The sequence below is a fragment of the Colobus angolensis genome, unplaced genomic scaffold (genome assembly GCF_000951035.1).
Source record: "Colobus angolensis palliatus isolate OR3802 unplaced genomic scaffold, Cang.pa_1.0 Scaffold15, whole genome shotgun sequence".
NCBI lineage: Eukaryota > Metazoa > Chordata > Mammalia > Primates > Cercopithecidae > Colobus > Colobus angolensis.
Genome location: NW_012114599.1, coordinates 3761085 through 3783490, shown reverse-complemented (window position 1 = coordinate 3783490; position 22406 = coordinate 3761085). Strand labels below are relative to the sequence as shown.

At 37.3% G+C, this 22406-nt stretch overlaps 1 protein-coding gene across 1 annotated transcript in view; it reads right to left on the bottom strand.

The window, feature by feature from the left end:
• Positions 1-2576: 2576 nt before the first annotated feature.
• Positions 2577-22406, bottom strand: part of SRBD1 (S1 RNA binding domain 1) — a 238751-nt gene continuing 218921 nt past the window's right edge. Inside the window, exons 21-22 of the mRNA XM_011935886.1 lie at positions 7425-7609; positions 2577-3485 (exon numbers count right to left, since the gene is read on the bottom strand). Coding sequence (XP_011791276.1) covers positions 3196-3485; positions 7425-7609 — 475 coding nt within the window. The 3' untranslated portion in view covers positions 2577-3195. The remainder of the gene's footprint in view (positions 3486-7424; positions 7610-22406) is intronic.

Genomic DNA, 22406 nt, shown 5'->3' with positions numbered 1-22406 from the left:
CTTCTGCTACTTACCCCACTTTCATTCCCTATGCTGTCAGTGCCAAAAACTGCAACTCCTCTGTAATCTCAAGGTTATGCACTCCACTTTTAACAAGCATTCTTACCTAAACCCATTATTTCCTCTATTATTCCCACTCCAACTTCATCAGGGCCTACAATCCTTTAATCCCATACTTTCCCACTGCTCCTCACTGTCCCCTTATACTCTCATTTTTCTACTTAAGCTTAAATTCCATGGTCAATAGTTTGTCTACATGCCCTCAACTTCTTTGTCCTCTTCATCGTACTTGTTTGGCAAACCCCCAAATCTGATTAAATCACCTCTCCACCTAATCTGGGCCCGCACCCACACAGCTGATGGGCTGGAGAAAAAAATAAGCTGATCTTAGATTCAATTAATGATCAATAACCTTAAGTGAAACATTTAACACTGCCTAGAAGTCATGCTGTTTCCCTAGGCTTTTCACTCTCATTCTCATCCGTTCCTCACACTTTCCTTTCTCTTCAAACCTCCAATTCCCTTTCTCTTCAATGTTTGGTCTCAGATGATGGTATTCCTTCATAATTCAATGAGAAAACTAGAAGAAATTCAGAGCCTTTCCATGAGCTCCTATATTTACCTACCTACATTTGTGTTCATATACTTAGTCCCTTCTCCCGCTAATATGAATAAATTCTTTGTATTCCTATCTTAGACCAACCCCTTGTGCACTAGATTCCATTTGATCTCATTTAGTCAAGGATATCTTTCTAGTAATTCTCCCCTCTGTCTCCTGTATAATATTTTCCTGTTTTTACTGGATCATTTCCATTTGTATACATTTCTTTTGTCTTAAATTTTGACTCCATTTCCCCCTTCCAACCACTATGCTATTTCTCTTCCTCCTTTACAGCTAAACTCCCTAAAAGAACTATCTATATTCACTGTCTGCAATCTAATTGCTCCTACTCTCTTAAGCCCACTCCAATACAGCTCATTCTCACTATTTATTGGGAAGAGTTATTATTAAAGGTCAGTAAAATTTGTCCTAGTTCTGGTCATCTTTCACATCTCAAATCCCACTGAACTACTTTGACTTTTCTAAGTCAACCAATTTATTACACGTTGTCACCATTATATCACTTACCTGATTGTAGTTTTACATTTTTATATGATTAATTATGCTTTCTCAATAGACTCTAAGCTCCACAAGGACAAGGATAATGACTAATTTTTTTCTTTTTCTTTTCTTTTCGTGCTCCCTATCCCTACCTATTTTTCTATCACAATTTCTGGTCAGTGACTAGCACAATGCCTGGCACACCAGGAGGCCACCAGTAAATGTATATGGGAACAAACGCTTTCTCATATGCCATTTTAAATTTGGGAAAAGGAGTCTGTAGAAGTAAAGATACCAGCTCAAAGGCACACTGGATTACTAGTAGAACAGGGACTAGGAATAGAATATAATGGATCACCGCACACTTTGCAGTTATAAATGAGATGTGGCCCCTCATTTTATAGCTTAGGCCTTACACCAGCCTCTACCATGTCTGGGCTGGATGGGACAAACTACACAATCCAGTGCAATGTCAAGTCCTTGTTGTGTCCATGAAAGCTTAGCTGCCAGGTCAACAGAGCAGCTTTACACTGTCCCTGTTCTTGTTCCTATATCTGAAGTGCCCAGGGAGAACGCCTCTTCCTCTAAAACACTCATGTGAACTTATATCTCGGGCTTCAGAGTAAGACTCCTCAGGTACACATCATTCATCACTGAGCTATAGATTATGAACCTGGAAGAATATTGGGAGGAGTGAGTAGGAAGATCGACTTAAAGTTATAACATTAAGATAGATCCATTATCAGTTAAAGACCAGTAAGAAACAGAGGAAAAGCATTTCAGAAATGAAATTGCTAGGCAAATGTTATATATATCAAAAAAGTTGATATATGCAACTTTTAAGGAACCGACTGCATTGTAGAACTATCATGAAACATAGTCACAGTCACTACTTAGTGACTACTATAGTTGATCATATGATTTATCATCCAAAATGGGGCACTCTGAGAACAAAGAGAGGCAACATTAAAAATTATGCCAGGACAATGGGTGTTTCCTAGGCAAATAAACAAGACTGGTCGTCTTTAGTAACCATCCCCTACTTATGCATGGAGAAAACCAAACACTCAGTCATACAAATATCTTCATCAGGCAAATCAACAGCAGCAGCAGTAGTCAGAATGAACAGGATACCAGTCCACTGTGGGCTTTATTTTGACCCTGAATGGTCATGCTAATCCTTACAATCTCCACTGAATAAAAACAGAGTAAGAGTCACTTCCTTTATATACTTGTTTTTCTTGTCCCTTCACACCTGATCTATATTTGATCTTTAAAATTTATGGCCATTTCTATCCCCATTTGAAGTTTAATTCTGATTTAAGAAAGGACACACTCTTCTATGGTAAGTCAAACAAAACCATTCTTCAAATTTCCAAAGGCTTCCCTCTTCTCCAAAGGTTACATAAACCATATCTTCTTTCATCAAGACTGACTTCTAAGTCATTCACTGAATCAACATAGCAAAAACAAGTCACTAGCCACAAACCTTTATTGTTGGGGTCAATATATATATCCTTTTGAGAAATGTTTCGAACCATTCATTTGATGGTTACAAACACATCAAAATCTGTTTTGGTTTGCATGACAAAGGAAAAGAGATTATTGCAAAATGATGAATGAAGTCCAAAAGGCCTGATTAAAAAAAGAATCTATAAAATGGAAGGATTAAACACTGCCCAGCCCTACTGTGTCAACAAAGACTGTACAAGTCAAATCAAGAAGACAATCCCATACAAGTCCAGCAAGGCAGATGCTGGCAAGTAGAAGTTAAGCAATCTGTTATACAAAATGCAAAAGGAGTTAAAGATAAATTACAAAAAAATAAAAACCAAAATTTTAGCCAGAAAACTATTACTACATAAAGCCATATAAGAATGCGTATTAGTTGTTTCCTTTAAGGGGAAAGGAAATCAAACTGTTGATTTCCTATTAATTCAGAAGAAAAAATAAAGGAAAGTGTTTGGAAAATATTTCTGATGTTAAGTGAATTATTTCTCATCTGCTACCTAAATTTTACAAGCAACTGACTTATTCTTGTCAATGTGTAGAAATGAGAAAATAATATCAGTGTTTGGCCTTCAGTGGGACACTCATAACACCCGAATGAGGTCCAGAGTAATCCTAGATCGGGGGATGTCAATGTTGAGCACTTGGACTTCCACTCTTTCTCCGGGGCCCAGTCCAAGGCTCCTTCTCTTCTTTGTTTTTGAAAGTTTTGCTTCTGTTACATTTCGTATGGGAATCAGCCCAGATTTCCCTACTCCTATATCCACGAAAATTCCAAAGAGAGTGGCATTCTCCACTTTGCCTGTAAGAACTGTCCCAACCTGCAGATCTTCCAGGCATACTATGCTTCTCTTGAAATCAGGTTTATCAAAATCTGTAAGGAAAGAGAAAAAAAGTAAGTGTAAAAGGCATTGTATTTCCTAGATACAATGTAACTTTGTGAATAAGCACTTAATACATACTGATTATGTGTCCAGACCAATACTAAAGATTAAGGGGGCACATACAAGGAGCTGAAGACCGAGGCTTACCTTCAGAGAACATGCGTATCGGTTGGAGATAGCATTCATGCAGTAGAAACAATTCAAGAAAATTTACTTTCTTCTACAATGCTACACACTAGCATTATACATGAGGATTGAGAAGAGAGTTGTATTTTCCTCTCTGTGAAGAGGTGATGAGAATATATATATTTGCTTAATAAATATACAAAGCTAAATCACAAACACTGAGAAAGTAAGATGTTTGGAAACAAGAGACTGGAAGCTTTTTTTGTTTTTCCCCCAGTGCCTGGATTATTAAATTGTTTAAAGGTGGTAGAAAGTACATCAACTTTTGGTCAAATGTAGATGAAATTCAAATGTTCTTTCTTCCTCACTTCTTCCCACAAATTTGGAACTCAGAAAATCCATTCCCACCCATTTCAAATATAGTTATCCAATCAACATTTATGGATTCGTGATTATCTATGACTCTGAATCCCAGACCAGGTAGTACCTAATATTCTTTCTCTCTCAATTAAATTCATCAAACATTTATTAACTCTGTTATCTCCTGGCCAGGCACTCTGCTGGGTGCTAGAGAAACAATGATGAAGATACAGATTTCTGTTTCCAAGTTCTTTATAACCCTTTTTTCTTGCTTACCCCAGCATACATTTCTTTGTTCATTATTGTCCAAAAGATAGGCATAAAGTATGCCAAGGAATCATTATGGTTCTAGTTAAAAATAATGGTTTTTACGAGGGAGACAGTTAGAACTAACAGTTTAAACGGGGCTGTGGATTATCTGTGGATTCCATTTATCCATGCTCCTCTTGAAGGCCCCCTTTCCTAGGATTACTGAGTGTTGACTCTAATAACAAAGAACACATTCTGTGCTTGGATCTCCTTTTACTAAGGCCTCATTTTCCCCTCCACCCATTCCATTTCCTTTTCCTCCGCAGCTGTTGGCTTTATCCTGATGACTTGTTAAAGCTATCCTTTACAGTTGTATTAACAACTGGCCACCCCTTTCTTCCCTTCCCCCAGTCCAACCATACTGATACCAAGATGTTTTAAAAATTAAGCTTTTTCCTATAAAACAAGATAAAAATCTTCTTTAAACTCCAAATCTCACCGTTGCCATGAAAAAGAGTAGGCTAAAATTGGGATTGATTCTGTGGAATTTGACCTGATGCTAAAGCAGTGAATTCCAAAAGCAAGAAACCTCCTGTAATGTAATATTACACTAGGCTAAAGGCTGTGTCACAGCAAAGTGGAACTAAGTCACTGATCGGGGCAGAGAGGTAGGATGGTCTCCGAGACCCCATAGGCATTGTTTTTATGCTTGGAAATTCTTTCTCTCTCTTTTCTTGCAGGGGTCCAGCTGCTGCGGATTCCCTAAGGGTTCCTGATCAGCTGCTTAGTTTAATCTTGCATGGAAAATCAGAGTCAGGAACTACTTAACATATTCCTGAAGACAGTCTGGGACACTGAGAAATCAGAAAATCCTCCATGTACCATGCAAACTTTTAACACTTTCATAGCCAAGCATTTTCAGCCCCTGTGTCTGGACAGCTTCTGATGAACCCAATTAGGGAAATTAACTAGTCACCATAGTGTTAATACACATGAAATTAATTACACCATTGATAAAACAAAAGACAGAATTATTATGAGGAAAGAATGAGGCATTAAGAAATACTTTTGAGAAAATGGAGGAAAGAGATGTAACAAAATATCATCCATGGAAATGACCAAAATGCCCCCTCAAAAGTATGGTTTCTATGCCTTCCTCACCTTGGGGACGTGTTTAGTAGTAAGATGAAAGTTCTCAGACATTTTGAAAATTACATTAGACAAAATTACATTTGACTTACATTAGAGCAAATGTCAGTTCCAAAGTTTGCTTAAAGAGACCTATTTAAAACTTCACTAGCCACACTGATAAACACTGCAGTAACTGGAAAGCTCAGCCCAGAGCCCAGATGCATCTGTCTTTCTGTTCAACAACTTGGTAGTTTAATTGGACCATATTATCTGAGTGCTGATCTTTGCTCTGAGTCTACAATGCAACTGGGATAATGGAACAATCGACACTAAGACAGAAAAATGAAGATGGATGTGAAAAATCCAATACAGGATACCTGCAGTTACAGCATTTTTTGCCAACCCACTAATGCAAAGGATGTAGCCATACCACCTCCAAATCCAGTATTTTTGAGAATCATTGCTCTACCCAGCACTCCAGCTAAAAACCAGCCAAGAAATTCCCATAAAAGGATACTGGGCCTCCAAATGGAGATGGATTTGTCTGCTGAAACATCCACATTGTGTGGAGGACCACTAGGAGGCTTCTACTCCCACATTTTTGGCATAGTTCTTACTGGGTGTTATTTTATTTTTCTTTTATTTATTTATTTATTTATTTATTTTTATTATACTTTAAGTTCTAGGGTACATGTGAATAACATGCAGGTTTGTTACATCCATGAACTCGTCAGCACCCATCAATTCATCATTTATATCAGGTATAACTCCCCAATGCAATCCCTCCCCCCTCCCCATGATAGGCCCCAGTGTGTGATGTTCCCCTTCCCGAGTCCAAGTGATCTCATTGTTCAGTTCCCACCTATGAGTGAGAACATGCGGTGTTTGGTTTTCTCTTCTTGTGATAGTTTGCTAAGAATGATGGTTTCCAGCTGCATCCATGTCCCTACAAAGGATGCAAACTCATCCTTTTTTATGGCTGCATAGTATTCCGTGGTGTATATGTGCCACATTTTCTTAATCCAGTCTGTCACAGATGGACATTGGGTTGATTCCAAGTCTTTGCTATTGTGAATAGTGCTGCAATAAACATACGTGTGCATGTGTCTTTGTAGTAGAATAATTTATAATCCTTTGGGTATATACCCAGTAGTGGGATGGCTGGGTCATATGGTACATCTAGTTCTAGATCCTTGAGGAATTGCCATACTGTTTTCCATAATGGTTGAACTAGTTTATATTTTTCTTTAACTTAAAAAAAAAACCTACATAAGAAGGAGGAATAGTATCATGAACTTGCTGGATATATTTCAAAATTCCTTTAAACCCTTTCAAAGAAGTATGTCTAACCATCTCAACACAGCCTAAACCAGAATAAAAAGACAATAGTCTAAGCATGGTATCATCAAAACTGGTTATAAGATCAATGAGCAGATTCATTTAAATCTCAGGGGTTCCTATTCAAACTTCCTCGGGAAGTAGGTCATTTGATATTGTAATTCTTTTTTACTGGGTCACTGCTCTCAACAACTACGGTTGTTACACGTCCCTCACCATCTACCTGTGCTGAAAGCTGAGAGCACTTTTAATTAGAAGGAAAATCAACAGATAGATATTATCTTATTTGTTCAATGTGTTCATTGACACAGAATCCAAGAACTTGGAAAGCTATAATTAAGGAAGAAGATTCACCTTTTAGCTTGTGAAGGGACTGCTTTATCTTGCACTTCTGGCTCCCAGGAGATAAAAACAGCTTACAAAAGGACCATAAAAATATGTGTGCCTCCATGCATAGAGAGGTACACACATGATGCATTTACTTTAGTAAATGGGAAATACACAGTGAACAAAGAGTCCAGGGAGACCACCTGGCTTCTAGCTTTGGCTCTGGATATTAACTATAATGACTCTGAAGGAAGATCCCTATGCTTTAATTTTCTCATGTATAAAATGGGAGAATAATATCCATTCTGCTTATGGCATAGGATTGCTGTGAGGATCAAAGGAGATAACGGGAGCTATGCATATGCAAGGTGCTATACAATTCAAGTTCAATTGTTTACCTGTTCGAAAGTCAAAGCTTTCAGGCTGGCTGAGACCATCTATGATGACCTGTAAGGTGTGTACTGTTGTTTGCAATCTTTCTGCAATTTTCTCCATTCCTTCCCTTTCAAGGAATGAATTTATTTTTTGTTGCATTTCAGGCTTTCCAATCTCATACAGTGTCCCTCCAATGGATGACAAAAACCTGCAGTGGAAAAAATAAAAAGCCCAACACTTAACAACATTACTTCTTTTGCAGTCTCCTTATACAGATCACCCTAAAATTAATTCATCTTAGGCCCATAGGTCAATCAATCAGTCTTTATTGAGAATCTATTATGTGTCCTATGCTGTAAACTGTCTTGAAAAAGAAAAGGCCAAGGGAGAAACTGGATTAAAGGTTTTTGTGCTATTTATCAAATGAAGCACCTGCTCAGAGTCAGCACCAAACACCTTTTTTTTTTTTTTGAGATGGAGTCTTGCACTGTCACCTAAACTGGAGTACAGGGGTGCGACCTCAACTCACTGCAAGCTCCGCCTCCCGGGTTCATGCCATTCTCCTGCCTCAGCCTCCTGAGTAGCTGGGACTACAGGTGCTCACCACCACGCCCAGCTAATTTTTTGTATTTTTAGTAGAGATGGGGTTTCATCGTGTTAGCCAGGGTGGTCTCAATCTCCTGATCTCATGATCTGCCTGCCTTGGATTCCCAAAGTGCTGGGATTACAGGTGTAAGCCACTGAGTCCAGCCAAAAATATTTTACAGTATAATTAGTTCATTATAAGTTTAGTGTCACATATGTTTTTAAAATGAGGCTATCTATATTTATCTCTTCCCTATAATTTCAGTTAGGAAAACATTTTAATTTAAATTAGCTAATAGGCAAACAATGAAATGATACCAAACTCTAACAAAATATGCATCAAATATTGCCAATTTTGAAAAATGAATTACTCTTATTCATGTGTCATATCACTGCTTTTTACTTCTCTATACCCTTAATGGCAGCATTACCTGTGCAGCATACCATCAGCTGTCTTTTATAATTTTCTTTTGCTATGTTTACCATTACCTTTGATTGCAAAGCTACCTCTCAATTACTTTCCTTTATAATTCAGTAAGAAGAAAAAAATAATTAAAGGGTTAAGATGCATTTCCCTTTAATTTCATGTGAATACTGGGCTGTAGCTTACTTTCTTGACATTCCCTGGCTGGGTATTTTTCTACACCATTAAGTTCCATTTCCTATGATTAATGGCACTTTAAAAATGTCAACACAGTAATCAGGCAGATAGTGATACTAATGCCCACAAATCCTTTCCTCTAGAGATACTTCTGGAATACAAAAAGAGAAAAAGGGAATTGTTGGAGGTTTGTCTATAATCAGAATTGGGATATATCCCATTTGGCAGGTTGCTGCACTATCAAAAAAAGAATGCTTGTGATTTTAAGTCTTTTTTGCATTGTTGTGTTCAACCAGAAAGGTCTCTTCACAGTGATACTCTGACAGTAATGATCTGGCATCTAGTGGAGAAAGTTCTCCCATCTCTCATTTAAGTAGGGTATCTCTTTGGATTCAAATGTGCAACACTCCTACGTTATTACAGCCATACATATAGCCAAAAATAGACACACTTTATGGTATCCGACTAATTTTCTTGAGAATATATTTTGGTTAATGGTCTAATAAAAGATCAAAATGTTGGTGTTTGGTCTCCCTCTTTGAAAATGAGCTTTCATCCAAACTGGTGGCCAGTGAGATAACACCGTAAGTCTGTGTGTCTGTGGCTTCCCCAGCACGGTGGAAAGGCAGCCGGTATCTCTTAGTGCTGATGGATGGACAGTAGCATACAATGGTCCTGGTGACTGGGAACAGCTGCTGGAACTCTGACTGATGGGACAGATGACAGATGACAACCTCTGCTCAAAGCAAACTTCCTTATACAACTTTCTAAATAATGCGTGCCCTGCTGAGCAGGCTTCCCTGGTATTCACCTTCTTGGCTTTATTGGTCTGCAACTGGCTACTTAGTGGAGAATCTTTCAGACCATCAAGATTTTGGCTTCTAACCATCTGTTAAAAATGACAAAAAGTATATTCATGCACCGTTAAGTCTAGAACCTTGAATAGCATTTTATAATAAAAGTAACTAAATGGCAGAAACTTCCCAAAGCACTGTATGAGTCTATCTTAAGGTTGCCTGCACGTGTGTGTGCGTGTGTGTGTGTGTGTGTGTGTGTGTGTGACAGAGAGAGGGAGACAGGAACTAACTGCTACCAAAGTCACTTCCAAATAAAGAATTCTGCCAAAGCGGTTGCAGATGTAACAAGAACATTGGTCTGTTGAATCTGGGTGCATATTTCATATATCATTTTCATTCTCACACACATAAGCCTGAGGGCATTGGTAACTGAAATCAATAAAAAAGCACCAACTTGTGCTTGTAGCTAATGCTTCATATTGATCAACCCTATTTTTAAATGACTACGAAGTCAAGTGCTCCTTTATTTTGAAAACTTTCTTAAAGTTAACAAGGTCATGCACACACACACAAAGAGCCAACAAGGGAGAGAGAGGAACTATAAAACGAACTGGGAATAGCATTTAGACTGACCTCTACCTTAATTAATTGTAAATATAGTCAACTGTATATGATAGGAAGCAATGTTTTATGCTTAGTAGCCACTCAATAAACATGCTCCTTAAATATCCTAAGAAAAATTTATTCTACGTATTCTAAATTTCACTTCAGAATTAAGTGTGATAAGTAATATTCAATACAAAGTTTCACTTTAGAATTGAGTGTGGTAAGTAATACTCAATACAAAGTACTTTCTAGCTCAGAAGTACCAAATAAAAACACCGCTTTATGAAGCTTGGCATATACAAGTGAACATTCAGTGATAAATATCTGTCAGACATTATTCTAAATAGATTTTTCTCATTTAATCATGACAATGATTCTAAAAGGTAGGTATTATATCATACAGAAAAAAAAAAAATGAGGTTCTGGGAGTTTAAATAACTTGCCCAAGGCCATGAAGTTATTCTAACTGGAGTTTTATGCCACATACAATATATATGTCTGTGTATAACAAGATACGTAAAATTTAAAGTGCTATATTTGGTTAAGAGAGAAAATAATACTTTTGGTAATATTTTACAATTTACTGGCAGATTACTTTTAACATTAAAAACACTGAGTAAACCTGCAAAGAAATTATATACATGCTTTTAAACAGAATTCTCTCAAAAGTCAATGAATTATTAAAGTTATATTCTCATTTTCTCCACTGTTTTTGGAAGGCTTTTTCAGGTTGGTAAGGACTGCTGTTTTTATTAAATAAGCACATCATGTTCTTTAAGCACACATCTGCACAAAGTTAAAATACAGAACTTGCAGCAGAGTAAATGCTTATTTTTCAAACAGAATGCTATATAACCTAAAATGGCTAATATTTTCAACAGCAACTTGTTATAAGTACAGGGCTTTTCCCCTCAAAGAATAAGAAAAGTCTTGTAAGCCTTTTCCAAAGAATAAGAAGTTCTCAAGATTCATGACTTCAGACATGGCCATTCAGTTTTATGTAATCATTTCCAGCATGGAGATTTAGGAGCTGAGGACTTGGTTCATTACATTAAAGCAATATGATACCCCACAGAGCATAGAAGAACCATGGTGATGCAACACAATCACTTTAAAAACAACTTAATATTAGCATGTGCTTTGTGGGCAAAACACATATGATTTACAACTCCACCAAGAACCATGCTATAATGGCAAAGCACATGTAGTAGTCTACGCACTCTCAACACTTTCAAGAGACTTTCCTACTTGCTTATTTTTACCCATTAGCTTTACTCAGTTTTAATGTAGTAACGCAACAAGCAAAAAATTAAATGCAAGAACACATTTTAGAAATGAAAAGGTACAGGTAGACAGAACAGGTCCTAATTTGTAATACAGGTTAAATATTCAATAATTTAAAAAGAAACCTTATACTTTAAGAAAATCTGGCCTTCTAAAAAACTATGTAAACTGTGGGGCATAAAGTTTAGTAGTAATTTGTTACTCTAAAAATCTGTTACTGTTTCTATATTTTCTCTCTATATAACATATATGTGTTACTCTATGTATACATTTCTTTAAAATTTATTACTCTCTATTTTCAAATTTACTGCTCTTAATACTAAAAATGGAATATAAATTTAAGTGTGGCAAATGAGGAAAACCTGCTGCTCCTTTATGCCCTCTACAGAGAAGCTGAATTGACACAGCTGAGTATATCACACTACCTATTTAGCTTACCTTACAGAAGGAGCACTGGCTCCATCACAGCTGCTGTTCTAGCAGTCAAATCAAAGGGACAGCAATGTGAATTACATTTTAATCATCATCGAGGAATCTTTTCAAACTTTTTTTAAAGACAGGGTCTTGCTTTTTCACCCAGGGGCTGTAGCAGTGGTGCAATCACAGCTCACTGCAGCCTTGGCCTTCCAAGCTCAAGCGATCCTCCTCCCTTGGCCTCCCAAGTAGCTGGAACCACAAGCCCAGCTAATTTTTAGTTTTTAAAAATGTTTTGTAGAGGTGAGGTCTCAATATGTTGCCCAGGCTGGTTTCAAACTTCTGTGCTCAAGAGATCCACCCACCTGGGGCTCCCAAAGTGCTAGGATAACAGGTGTAAGCCACTGTACCTGGCATTTTCAAATGTCTAACCTCCTTGTTAAACCAAGATACTGAAATAGGCCAGAATCCTTAAAAATCTATGCTGGTGCAAAATATACAAGTAATTATAAATTCAAGTATCATTCATTTATAGAGAGGCCCACAGAACTACCTATTATACTACAGAAGCTAACAGATATCTAGTGAAAATAATATTTAAATGGCATTTCTTAGCATAATAATCAACCACAGAAAGGGCAAATAATTATCCAGTAGAACTTAAGCTGAGACCAGTCTTTTTTTTTTTTAACAGTAAATTAACATACTAAGATAAACATTTTAAAAATGTAACCCCTTCAGAAAGAGTCATCAAGTTGTCCTGAAAGCTCTTCCAGACTCTCATGAGAGAATATAGTTTTAAAATGCATGCAGCTATCTGGGCAGGGGTGGGGGCATTTTAAATGTTATTGCTTGGTACCATTTGGAGCACCTCCTGCATATATGAGTAGCAGAAAAAAAAAAAAAAAAAAGGAAATGAAAAGAGAAAGATTTCCTGTCACAGATGAAGGAATGCAGTTTGTCTTCCAAAGGACTCCGTTTATAAGCATCAGACTGTTACCTGCTTCTAACTTCTGAAGAATTTACTAAATGTTTCCTGCTTTTTCAAAGATCTGTTATACATGTACAGAAACTGGATACTCATTGCATGTTGCATTCATTGTATGTAGGAGAACATATCCTTAGAAAGCTGTTTTATTTTAAAATTTCTATTACTTAGCAATTTAGCATTACTGAACTAGAGTAAAAATTTTTTTAAAGTGCCATTTAAAAAGTCCTGAGATAGAAATCTTCTAAAAGATTTAGGATGATCATCTTTTCAGAAATAGTTGAACAGTGCTCATATAGTTACCTCAAAAGTATCTAAGATCAGTGAAATAATAACCAACGCCATACATAACCACAGTGATTATGTAGCTTTTCCTGTCTCAGAACCACTCACTTTATACTGTGTAATTATGTAATTTAAACAAATGTACATATACATCTAAATAAGTATGAGTTGATAAAAATAGGAAAGATGTCATGTACTGAAATGTTGCTATTATTGCTCCAAAGACATCTAAACTGTTGTAGATTTGTCCTAGAAATAAATGTACAAGTGACACTAAAAACATCAGTCTTCTCACATTTTGAAAAATAACAAACCATTACCCTCCCAAAAGAGAACCAGGAAAAAAAAAAAAAAATATCAACAACCCCGTATTATGCAGCCTGATCACCCTCTTTCCTGGGAGTCTGGTTGTTTTCACACACCCTGCCATTCCCCTGCCCAAATGACAAAGATATGCTAAAATCAAGGCTCTTCAAAGGAATGTGACAAAATGCTGAAACCAACTAAAAATAATTTAGAAAATCATACTCAGCTTTATTCAATAAACATTTATTTACTGTGGAGGAAGGCTCTATGAAAGATAACAGAGCCTTTGCTTTGAATGAGCTTACAATCTAATTTCAAGTAATGACAGTATAAAATAGTCTTCTGCTTATATCTGCTCTTTTAGAGGCAGGACTTTCTGTGCAGATAAACAGATACTTTGAAAGTGTCCAGTACAGATTATTTCATTTATTTCTCTCAAATATTTATTGTGAATGTAGATTTGCTGACAAGAAAACAAAATCTCAGAGAGATGAAGAGACTTGCCACATCTGACACCATAAGGTAGTAGCAGTGAAGGTAAAAGTTGTAACAGATTACATCTCCACTAGCATGCCTACCCTTTTACTTTGGAAGATTTTCACGCAGACAGAAGATTTACATCTCTGATAAACCCTGGCACCCAGGACCACTGCCTGGGAGCAATTTCTTACTATTTTTTAAACCAAATTATTCAAAAGGAAAAAGCTTTGGCTCTTTTTGAATTTCTGAATAAGAGTTGGACAAAATTAAGTTAGTGGTTTCAAAGGCTACAGACTCTCTACAGCTCAAAAACACTGTGTTTAGAATTAATATAATTTAATTTACTGCCTGTAAAGCCATAATATGGATTAGTGCCTGTGAATGTTTGAAAGAAGAGGGCAAATTTAAAAAGCAGTATTTAAAACATACAGGCTCATGGTGGAAAAGCTGAAATTAAACAGACCTTGTACCACTAGGGAATAAAGCCTATGTATCAGAGGTAGAGGACTTTTCCTTAGGAAATAGCTTTTTTTTTTTTACTATAAATGCCATCCTGTCAAGGAATCCTCCTATCAAAAAATTTGAAAACGCTTAACATCTGCCATTTCAATAAATCCCTAGTTGTCCTCTGAACGGGCAAAAACATTGTTATTCCATTTAAAGAGTACAAACTAAGGTCAAAGAAACTCGCTTATGGTGACACTGAGAATCAGAAGACAGGCTAAGATTAAAATCCCTAGCTAGGCTGGGGGCAGGAAGGGCAGGAGGGAGATAATGGGAAACTAAATCAATAACCTACTGAGTTTCAGGCTTCAGACTGAGTGGTCTAAACTTGATGAAAAGAAAAAAAGGAGGACAGACAAATACTTTGAAGACGGAAGAGGCTGAAGCAAGCACAACTTTATGACTGGCCGGCAACTCCCTCACACTCCTCCTTCACTGGGTACTAATAGGTTGCTCCATAAACATAGGAGAGAAACCAGCATGTTCTCCAGTCTCAAAACCCAGTATTAATATTCATTAACAATGTTAAATGCCTCAAATTACATCCAGATAACAGGATAAAACAACTTTTTTCCTTGGGGACCAACCATTGTAACTCTCCTCCACTCGCCCCACCTACCTCCATTTCTTTTACTGCTTAGCTTAGCCCCTCCTCAATCACAACAAAAATAACAGCAATAATCATCATATCAACACTAGCTTACTCTGTCCAGGTGCTAAGTATTCTACGTATATTAATTAATATAACCCCATGAGATATGGTACTATTATTACGCACATTTAACAAACAAGAAAACTCAGGTATAGAGAGGTTAAATAACATTCCCAGTTCAAACAGCCATGATGTGAATCCAGGCAGTCTGACATTTCACTGCCTCCAGACTGAGCTAGCGGAAAATGTAAAGTCTCAGGTTCTTGATCTTCCTAGTTTCCTCTACCAGCTTTGCCAGAAACCTCATGTGTGCTGTGTTTTGGAACAGTGTGTAAGACATTGGATATGACAATCAATCCATAGCCTGATCATCTAATTCTCAAGTGGGTGAAGTTTTTTCATCATTTCTCTCATTTGGAAGGGCACTTTTGAAAATATGATTGATTGCTAGTTCCTGGGAACTACAATAAGATGTTTAGGTTTTAACTACTAACAACAACAACAACACACAAAGCCGGGCTCAGTGGCATACACATGTAGTCCCAGCCACTAGGGAGGATGAGGAGTAGGATCATTAAGCCCAGGAGTTTGAGTACAGCCTGGGCAACATAGAGAGACCGTTGTATCTTTAAAAACAAAATTCACTTTTAGTAATCTGTCCACTTAGCATTTTTATATTTTAGGTTTGGCCTCTCTTTTATGATGCTATGTCTTTTTATAAGGCAATCTAATATTGTCTAGGCATAGCTCTATTAGAAATTAATGTAGGATAACTAATTGATACACATCTTATGTTATCATTTATCAAAAGCCAGGAATGAGTCTTTCTGCCTTGCTGCCAATTCTTATAAGGCAAGTCCAAGTCCAGAAAAATCTGGGCTCTTTCAAATTTGCAAATAATCTCTTAGGTCTGTTTACCTAATCATCATTTATTGTACAGCATTGGCAGTTGGATTTCTTTTCAGGCAAGTTTCCCACAAAGGAACATGTTTTTATCATTGCAGGAGTTCGCTGGCATGCCAATGCAGAACGAAGCTGTGGTGAATTTTAGATGTGGGGAGGTGTGTTAGACATATTCAGTAGGCTAATGACTCACCCGTCAGAAAAATTGCAAATTACAAGTCATGGGCCTTCTGGTTGCTCATAGTCAAAACTCTGAATATCAAATCTGTGAAGAGTCAACTGTTGCTGTTTTTTAAATAAAAACAATGTAAACTTTTTGCATTACAATCACTTATTAGTTAGAAGATTTCTTTGCTGGGCAGTAAGCTCAGGTTGGAGAGAAGGTAATGAAGTCTCTGAAGGCAATTCTCAAGGAACAGTTCAGAGATGCTAAATTCTTAAACAGGAATGGGAAAGAGACAGAGACTGCAAATATGCCCACTCATTAAGGGTCTTCAGTAGTGGAAAATCTTCACTATCTGGCTTGACTTATTTTAGCTCCATGGCAGGGAGCTAGGCAGAACATTTAAAGGACCTCCCTCAATCTCAACTACTTTTTAGCTCAGGGTACCAGTTAGGATCCTTTATATTCATTTATCTCATGACAGAATCCTTGTGTATCTATTGGGTTAATCTACTTTTGGTTCTAAAAACCTGACATGAGTTTTTAGTAAATTAAAGAAAAACACTGCTTGGCTTTTGTACAGAAGTTTCTTCCTTCCCCAAATAAATATTTCGCTAGGTTATATGATTATTCCTGTCCCGGACCTGAATTTTACATTCACGGCTGTCTACTCTCTCATACTTTTCAACATTGATTGTAAGGGTCACAAATAAGCACATCAGCAGAAACAAAGGAAATCCTATAGTACAAATATCATGTACAGGTACTGATAACAAATCATTCCTTGATATACATTTACCTGGTCCATTTCAGTGCGACTGCATGTGATATTCCTGCTACACAGGCTGTTAACTACTTATAGAAACTAGTATTAGAATTCCTCCCTAATGGGAAAAATTGAAATAACAAATACTAGCTAATGCTTTATCAAAATGAGTGCCAAGTGACAGTCTTGACATTAAATTTCCTGATATTTTTCAAGCTAAATCAAGAGCACAACTACTTTCAAGCTTAACTATCTGGAGTGAATCAAATTCTTAATGCAGCAGATTCTCTGGGAGAGTGCCAGGTCTCACTGTGACACATACAAATCAGCATCATCTGCAGCATCAAGCACTACTCCTGGCACCTTATTCAAGAAAAAGAGGAAATCAGTTACCTGCCTTAGCTCTCTCGATCAACCCAAATGGTATGACAAAAACAGAGGGGGTAGTAGTGGGGGAAGTAACCCCTAAATAGGCTGTTTCTGGGTCTCATTCTACTAATATAGCAGTAATTTTACTTATGGTTTATGGTACACAACACAATGAACTCACTCACACACACAGACATGAGAGTTTCTGGATGACGATAGAAAATGGTAAGAAATCCTCTTTCATGGTCTCTAGTCTTGTAGTCTGCAAATCTAGGAGGGCCTTGGATTTGTGAAGGCACAGTGCTCTGTGAAGGCAAACGGGATTCAGTTTGGGGAGGTCATGAAATTTTTTCAATCCACAAGAGATTCTAGAAGAAGTACTTACACAACATGTAGGACAGGCAATGTTAGGAAAGGATGATCTATTTGTTCTACCAACAGTTTTGTTTATACAACTGCATTGACCACAGCCAGTTTAGATTATAGGAAAAAAAAATACATGAATTAAAGTAAAGCTAAACATTTCATTTTGTTCTACTGAAGTTATCAGTTCCTGAGTCGTTCCCTTCCTCAGTGTTCTTTTATGTAGTCATCTTTCATTATTAATTCCTATCATTTATTTTCTCATTAAACAAACATTGCCATATCAGTATTTGTCAGGTGCTAGGGATAGAGAGGTAAAACAGGCTCTTATGATCCATGCCCTATTGGAGCTTATAGCCTACAATTATAAACTAACCTGAAATTTAATTGTCACTAGCCTAGCAAATCTGGTGCCAAATTTTCAGATGCATTATTTATTTTGCAGAGACAAGGGCAATTGAAGGAGCTCATGGCTTTACTATGATATTCTACTATGTTATACTCCTTTTTGACCATCTGAGCATATTATGAGTAAGTGGGGTATGGTGGAGTAACCACGGGGTACATCAAAAGCGGCTTTTTAATTAAAAAAATTAACATTATTTTTCGCTTTTATGCAAGATATGTCTCAAGATTCCTGATCTCTAAGATCAGTTCAGTGTTCCCCATATTCTTTATATTCTTATTTTAATATTTACTCTGAATTTCGTTGATGATTTTATGCATCATTTAGAACATGTGGAGCACTGTGGTAGGGGCTGAAGGATATAAAAATGAATAGAGGTGATTTATGCTCTCAAGGAGCCTCCCAAAGTAGAAAGGATATAATTTATACTCACAGATACCATAATAGGGGTAAGAAATTAGTAAATGCCCTTAGTGAAGCATAAAGGTTGTTCAAGGAGAAGGATCTCATTTTCAGCTAAGGATATCTTGTCAGACCAAAGACGATTTCAAGGCTCTGAACTGAGAAACTGAAAGGATGAACTGAAATAATCTGAGATGAAAAAGATTGTAGTTGAAGATTCTGGGGAGAGATGGGTTCAGATTTAGGCATGTTAGGTTTGAGATCTTAAGTAGGCAGATACAGTTTGGAAGAGTGGTTTGGGCTAAGAATATAAATTTTGGAGTCATGTGCTTACGATAGTCCTTAGAGCCATGAGACCAGATGAGATCACTATGGGAATGATCACTGTTTAGTTCTTTAACTTTTCCCTTTTCCACTTCCCTCCAATACAGTGAGTTTCCACTTCATCCTCCACAGTGTCTCTAGCATTCATATTATTTTTGCCATTTGTAACCAGTTACTAATTTTCATATCCTTCATCCAATGTTTCAGTAAATCCTATTGACTCTGCTTTTAAAGTATATCCAGAATCTGAACACTTCTCACCATGTCTTCTGCTGTATCATCTGGGTCTCAGTCATCATCTTTCTCTTGGATTACAGCAATTAGTTTAACTGGTCTCCCTGCTTCTACCACTGCTCCTTACAGTGGACTTAAAACAGCAGACAAGGAGATCCTTTTAACATGTAAATCAGATCATATCACTCTTTCAGAACTATAGCCAAGCCCCTATAATAGCCTCCCAATGCCCTTTTGACTCAAATCTCCTATTTTTCTCTCCCTTCCTCACTCTGCTCTGGCCACACTGGCTGCCTTGTTATTCCTTGAACATGTCATGCCTGCTCCCACATTTGAACCTTCAAATGTGGCTCCTCTTCCTGGAACTCTTTCTAGATATCTACACAGCTCTTTCCTCCATCAAGACTTTTCTCAAATGTCACCAAGTCAATGAGGCCTATGATGACTACCCTACTTAAATTTTCAAAACCTTACCCACAATCCTGGCAATCCCTATCCCATTACTCTGCTCTTTCCCTGTTTCCCACAACATTTTATTACACTGTATAATTTATTTATTATGCTGGTTGTATACTGTGTCTCTTTGAGAGCAGGGACCTTTGAATGTATTCCAAGATTGCATAACAGTACTTGGAATATAGCAATCACTCAAAAGACATTTTTAAATGAATGATTCTGTCAGTTCTAGCCTAAGTTAATGGAAAGAGATTCATGCCATTAACCACTCACTACTGAGCCTTTTTGTTTGTCTTGTCTTTGTGTGGGGCTAGTGAGGAATGATGATAAGAGAAAATGGAGTTGTAAAAGGAGGGACAAAGGGGGGTGGTACAAATTTCAATTTTAGATACATAGAGTTTCCATTGCTAAGATACTCATGAGAAAATCTCTCACAGACAAATGGAAAGGCTGGGCTAGAGCTTAGAAAGGCCTAGACTAGGGATGTTAAGACATAGGATTTGAATTATATAGTCAGGTAAGAGATACAGGTGGTCATGTGTATGGGTAGAATCATCCAAGGGAGCAAGTAGAACAAGTAGAAAAGAAGATGAAGATCAAAAGCTTGAAGAATATATACATCTAAAGGGCCACAGGAGAAAGAAAAACCACAGAAAGTATACAAGTCATGGTAGAAGGTCGGTAAGTTGATAGTGTCAAATGTGGCAGAATGGGTAAAAGAGTTAAGAATGGAAAGGAGGTGACTGATGATTAGTTGAGAGAATAATTTCGGAAGAAGGGTAAGGATAGAAGTCAATCTGTAAGGGACTAGGAGAAAGCAGGCAGAAAGAATTAGAGGCAGATAGTTCTGAGAGGGTCAGCAACGACAAGAAGGAGCAACGGGTTAGAAGGTCTAAGGGAAAGTAAGATAAAAGGTGGCCACAGCTTCTAGCTTTTCGTGAGTGAGGAATAGGCAGACCCCAGCAATAATACATCTCTGGCCAAAAATGATGAGAAGAAGTGAAGACATTAAAGATACAAGAGACAGTCATAAAGCTTTATAAAGCTATTATAAAAAACTTTATACATTTGGCTGCCACCCCCCCCCACACCCCTCAAATTTAGAGGTGAGGCAGTTAAGACACAGAGATCAATACAATGGGCAAGGTCAGGAGTCCTCAGCAACAACCTGGAAGAAGTCAGGGTGGGGAAGGAAAGAAAATCAAGACATGGAACAGCAGTGTAGGGAAGGATGGGGCAGAATGAGTAAAAATACAGAGACAATCTAAAGACAGGATTGTAAGGTACTTTTGAGTTTTTTCAGTGAGGTAAGAAGTGAAGTCACCAGGTGAACGTTACAAGACCCTGAAACAAGTAAAAGGAATTTAGAATAGAATGGCTTCAAAGAACTATTGAGGGAAAATCTATCCGTAGCAACAGTGTAGAGCAATACTCTAAATCCCATGTTTCCCTTATATCTTCTATAATATGGGTTCTCTTGCCATATTTAATTGACATTCTACCTCCATTCTCTTGCTGAAAACCCTGCTCTGGCACTAGGATGAACACGCTACTCCTGCTCTGTACCATACTCCTCTCCTAAAATAAGAATATAGCAAACACATGCCTCATATAAAAAACATGATGGAAGGGAATTATTTTTAATGGAATATTCTTCAGGAAATAGCATATCTGCAGCAGAACAGCATAAAATTCTACATATTCTAGAGAATAATCCATTTCTTACATATCCCTTAATAAAATAAATAAGCAAAGTTTCATTTATTGGAGGCGGTAATGTTTTCTTGAGAAAAAAGGCAGTGTCCAATTTCAGCTATGTGATGATAGAGAATAACACTCAAAGACAGCATATTCCAGATACTTTTTTTTTCCTTAAGAAGCACATGTAACACAAGCCCTGTTACTTTTCTGTGCAGAATAACACAGAGTCTTTAGGGTACAAAACCTTTAACTGGAAAGACCATTATGATTTCATTAAAATCTGGCTGCAAGCTAGCTTTTTCATTGTAGCCTAGTTAAGAGCTCAAGCTTTAAACTGACATAGATCTAGTTCAAATCTTGGTTCTACTAGCTAAGTTAGCTTAGAAAATTTACTTACCCTATCTGAGACTCTGTATACTTGAAGAAGTGGGAATAATAATAGTACCATAGTACCAACCTCATAGGGTTGCTGTGTGAGGTTTAAACATGATGATGCTTCTAACATGCTTGGTAATGAGGAAGTAGTCAATGAAAGTTGTTTGTACTGGACCATTAACTATTCCAAAGCTGGCCTGAGCTACATTTTTCTGTCTCCAATCTTTTAAGTGCCTCTTTCTACAGAATGAAATCCTTAAAAACCTAGCCTAAATGTAACCTTCTGCATAAAACTTTACAAGATTCCGCTATCTGGAAATGAGTTCTTTTTCCTGGGAACAACCTTTATGCTTCACAAAGGGTACTTTCTAATTGTTCAGCACTACTGTGATATCTGTGAATGTAAGTTTTATCGCTCCCCAAGGAGTTATTAGGCTCCTTGAGAGCATAGTCACCTCTATTCATTTTTATATACTTCAGCCCCTACCACAGTGCTCTGTACATTCTAAGTGATGAATAAAGTCATCACCAACAAAATTCAGAGTAATTATTAAAATAAAGAATACAAAGAATATGGGGAACACTGAACGGATCTTAGAGATGAGGGATCTTAAGACACAACTTGCATAAAAACCAAAAAAAGGTTTTACTTCATAACAATTAAACATTCATATTTCAAAAACGTAACATTATAAGCAGATACAAAAGGTGAACAAGTAGAAAAACAATGCCAGTCCATAAAACAAAGGGCTTTAATATACAAAGAACTCATACATAAATAAGGCATTTTAAAAATTATATAGAGTAGGAGCAAGATGGCCGAACAGGAACAGCTCCAGTCTCCAACTCCCAGCGTGAAGGACACAGAAGACAGGTTATTTCTGCATTTTCAACTGAGGTACTGGGGTCATCTCACTAGTGAGTGCCGGACAATCGGTGCTGGTCAGCTGTTGCAGCCCGACCAGCGAGAGCTGAAGCAGGGCGAGGCATCACCTCACCTGGGAAGCGCAAGGGGGAAGGGAATCCCTTTTCCTAACCAGG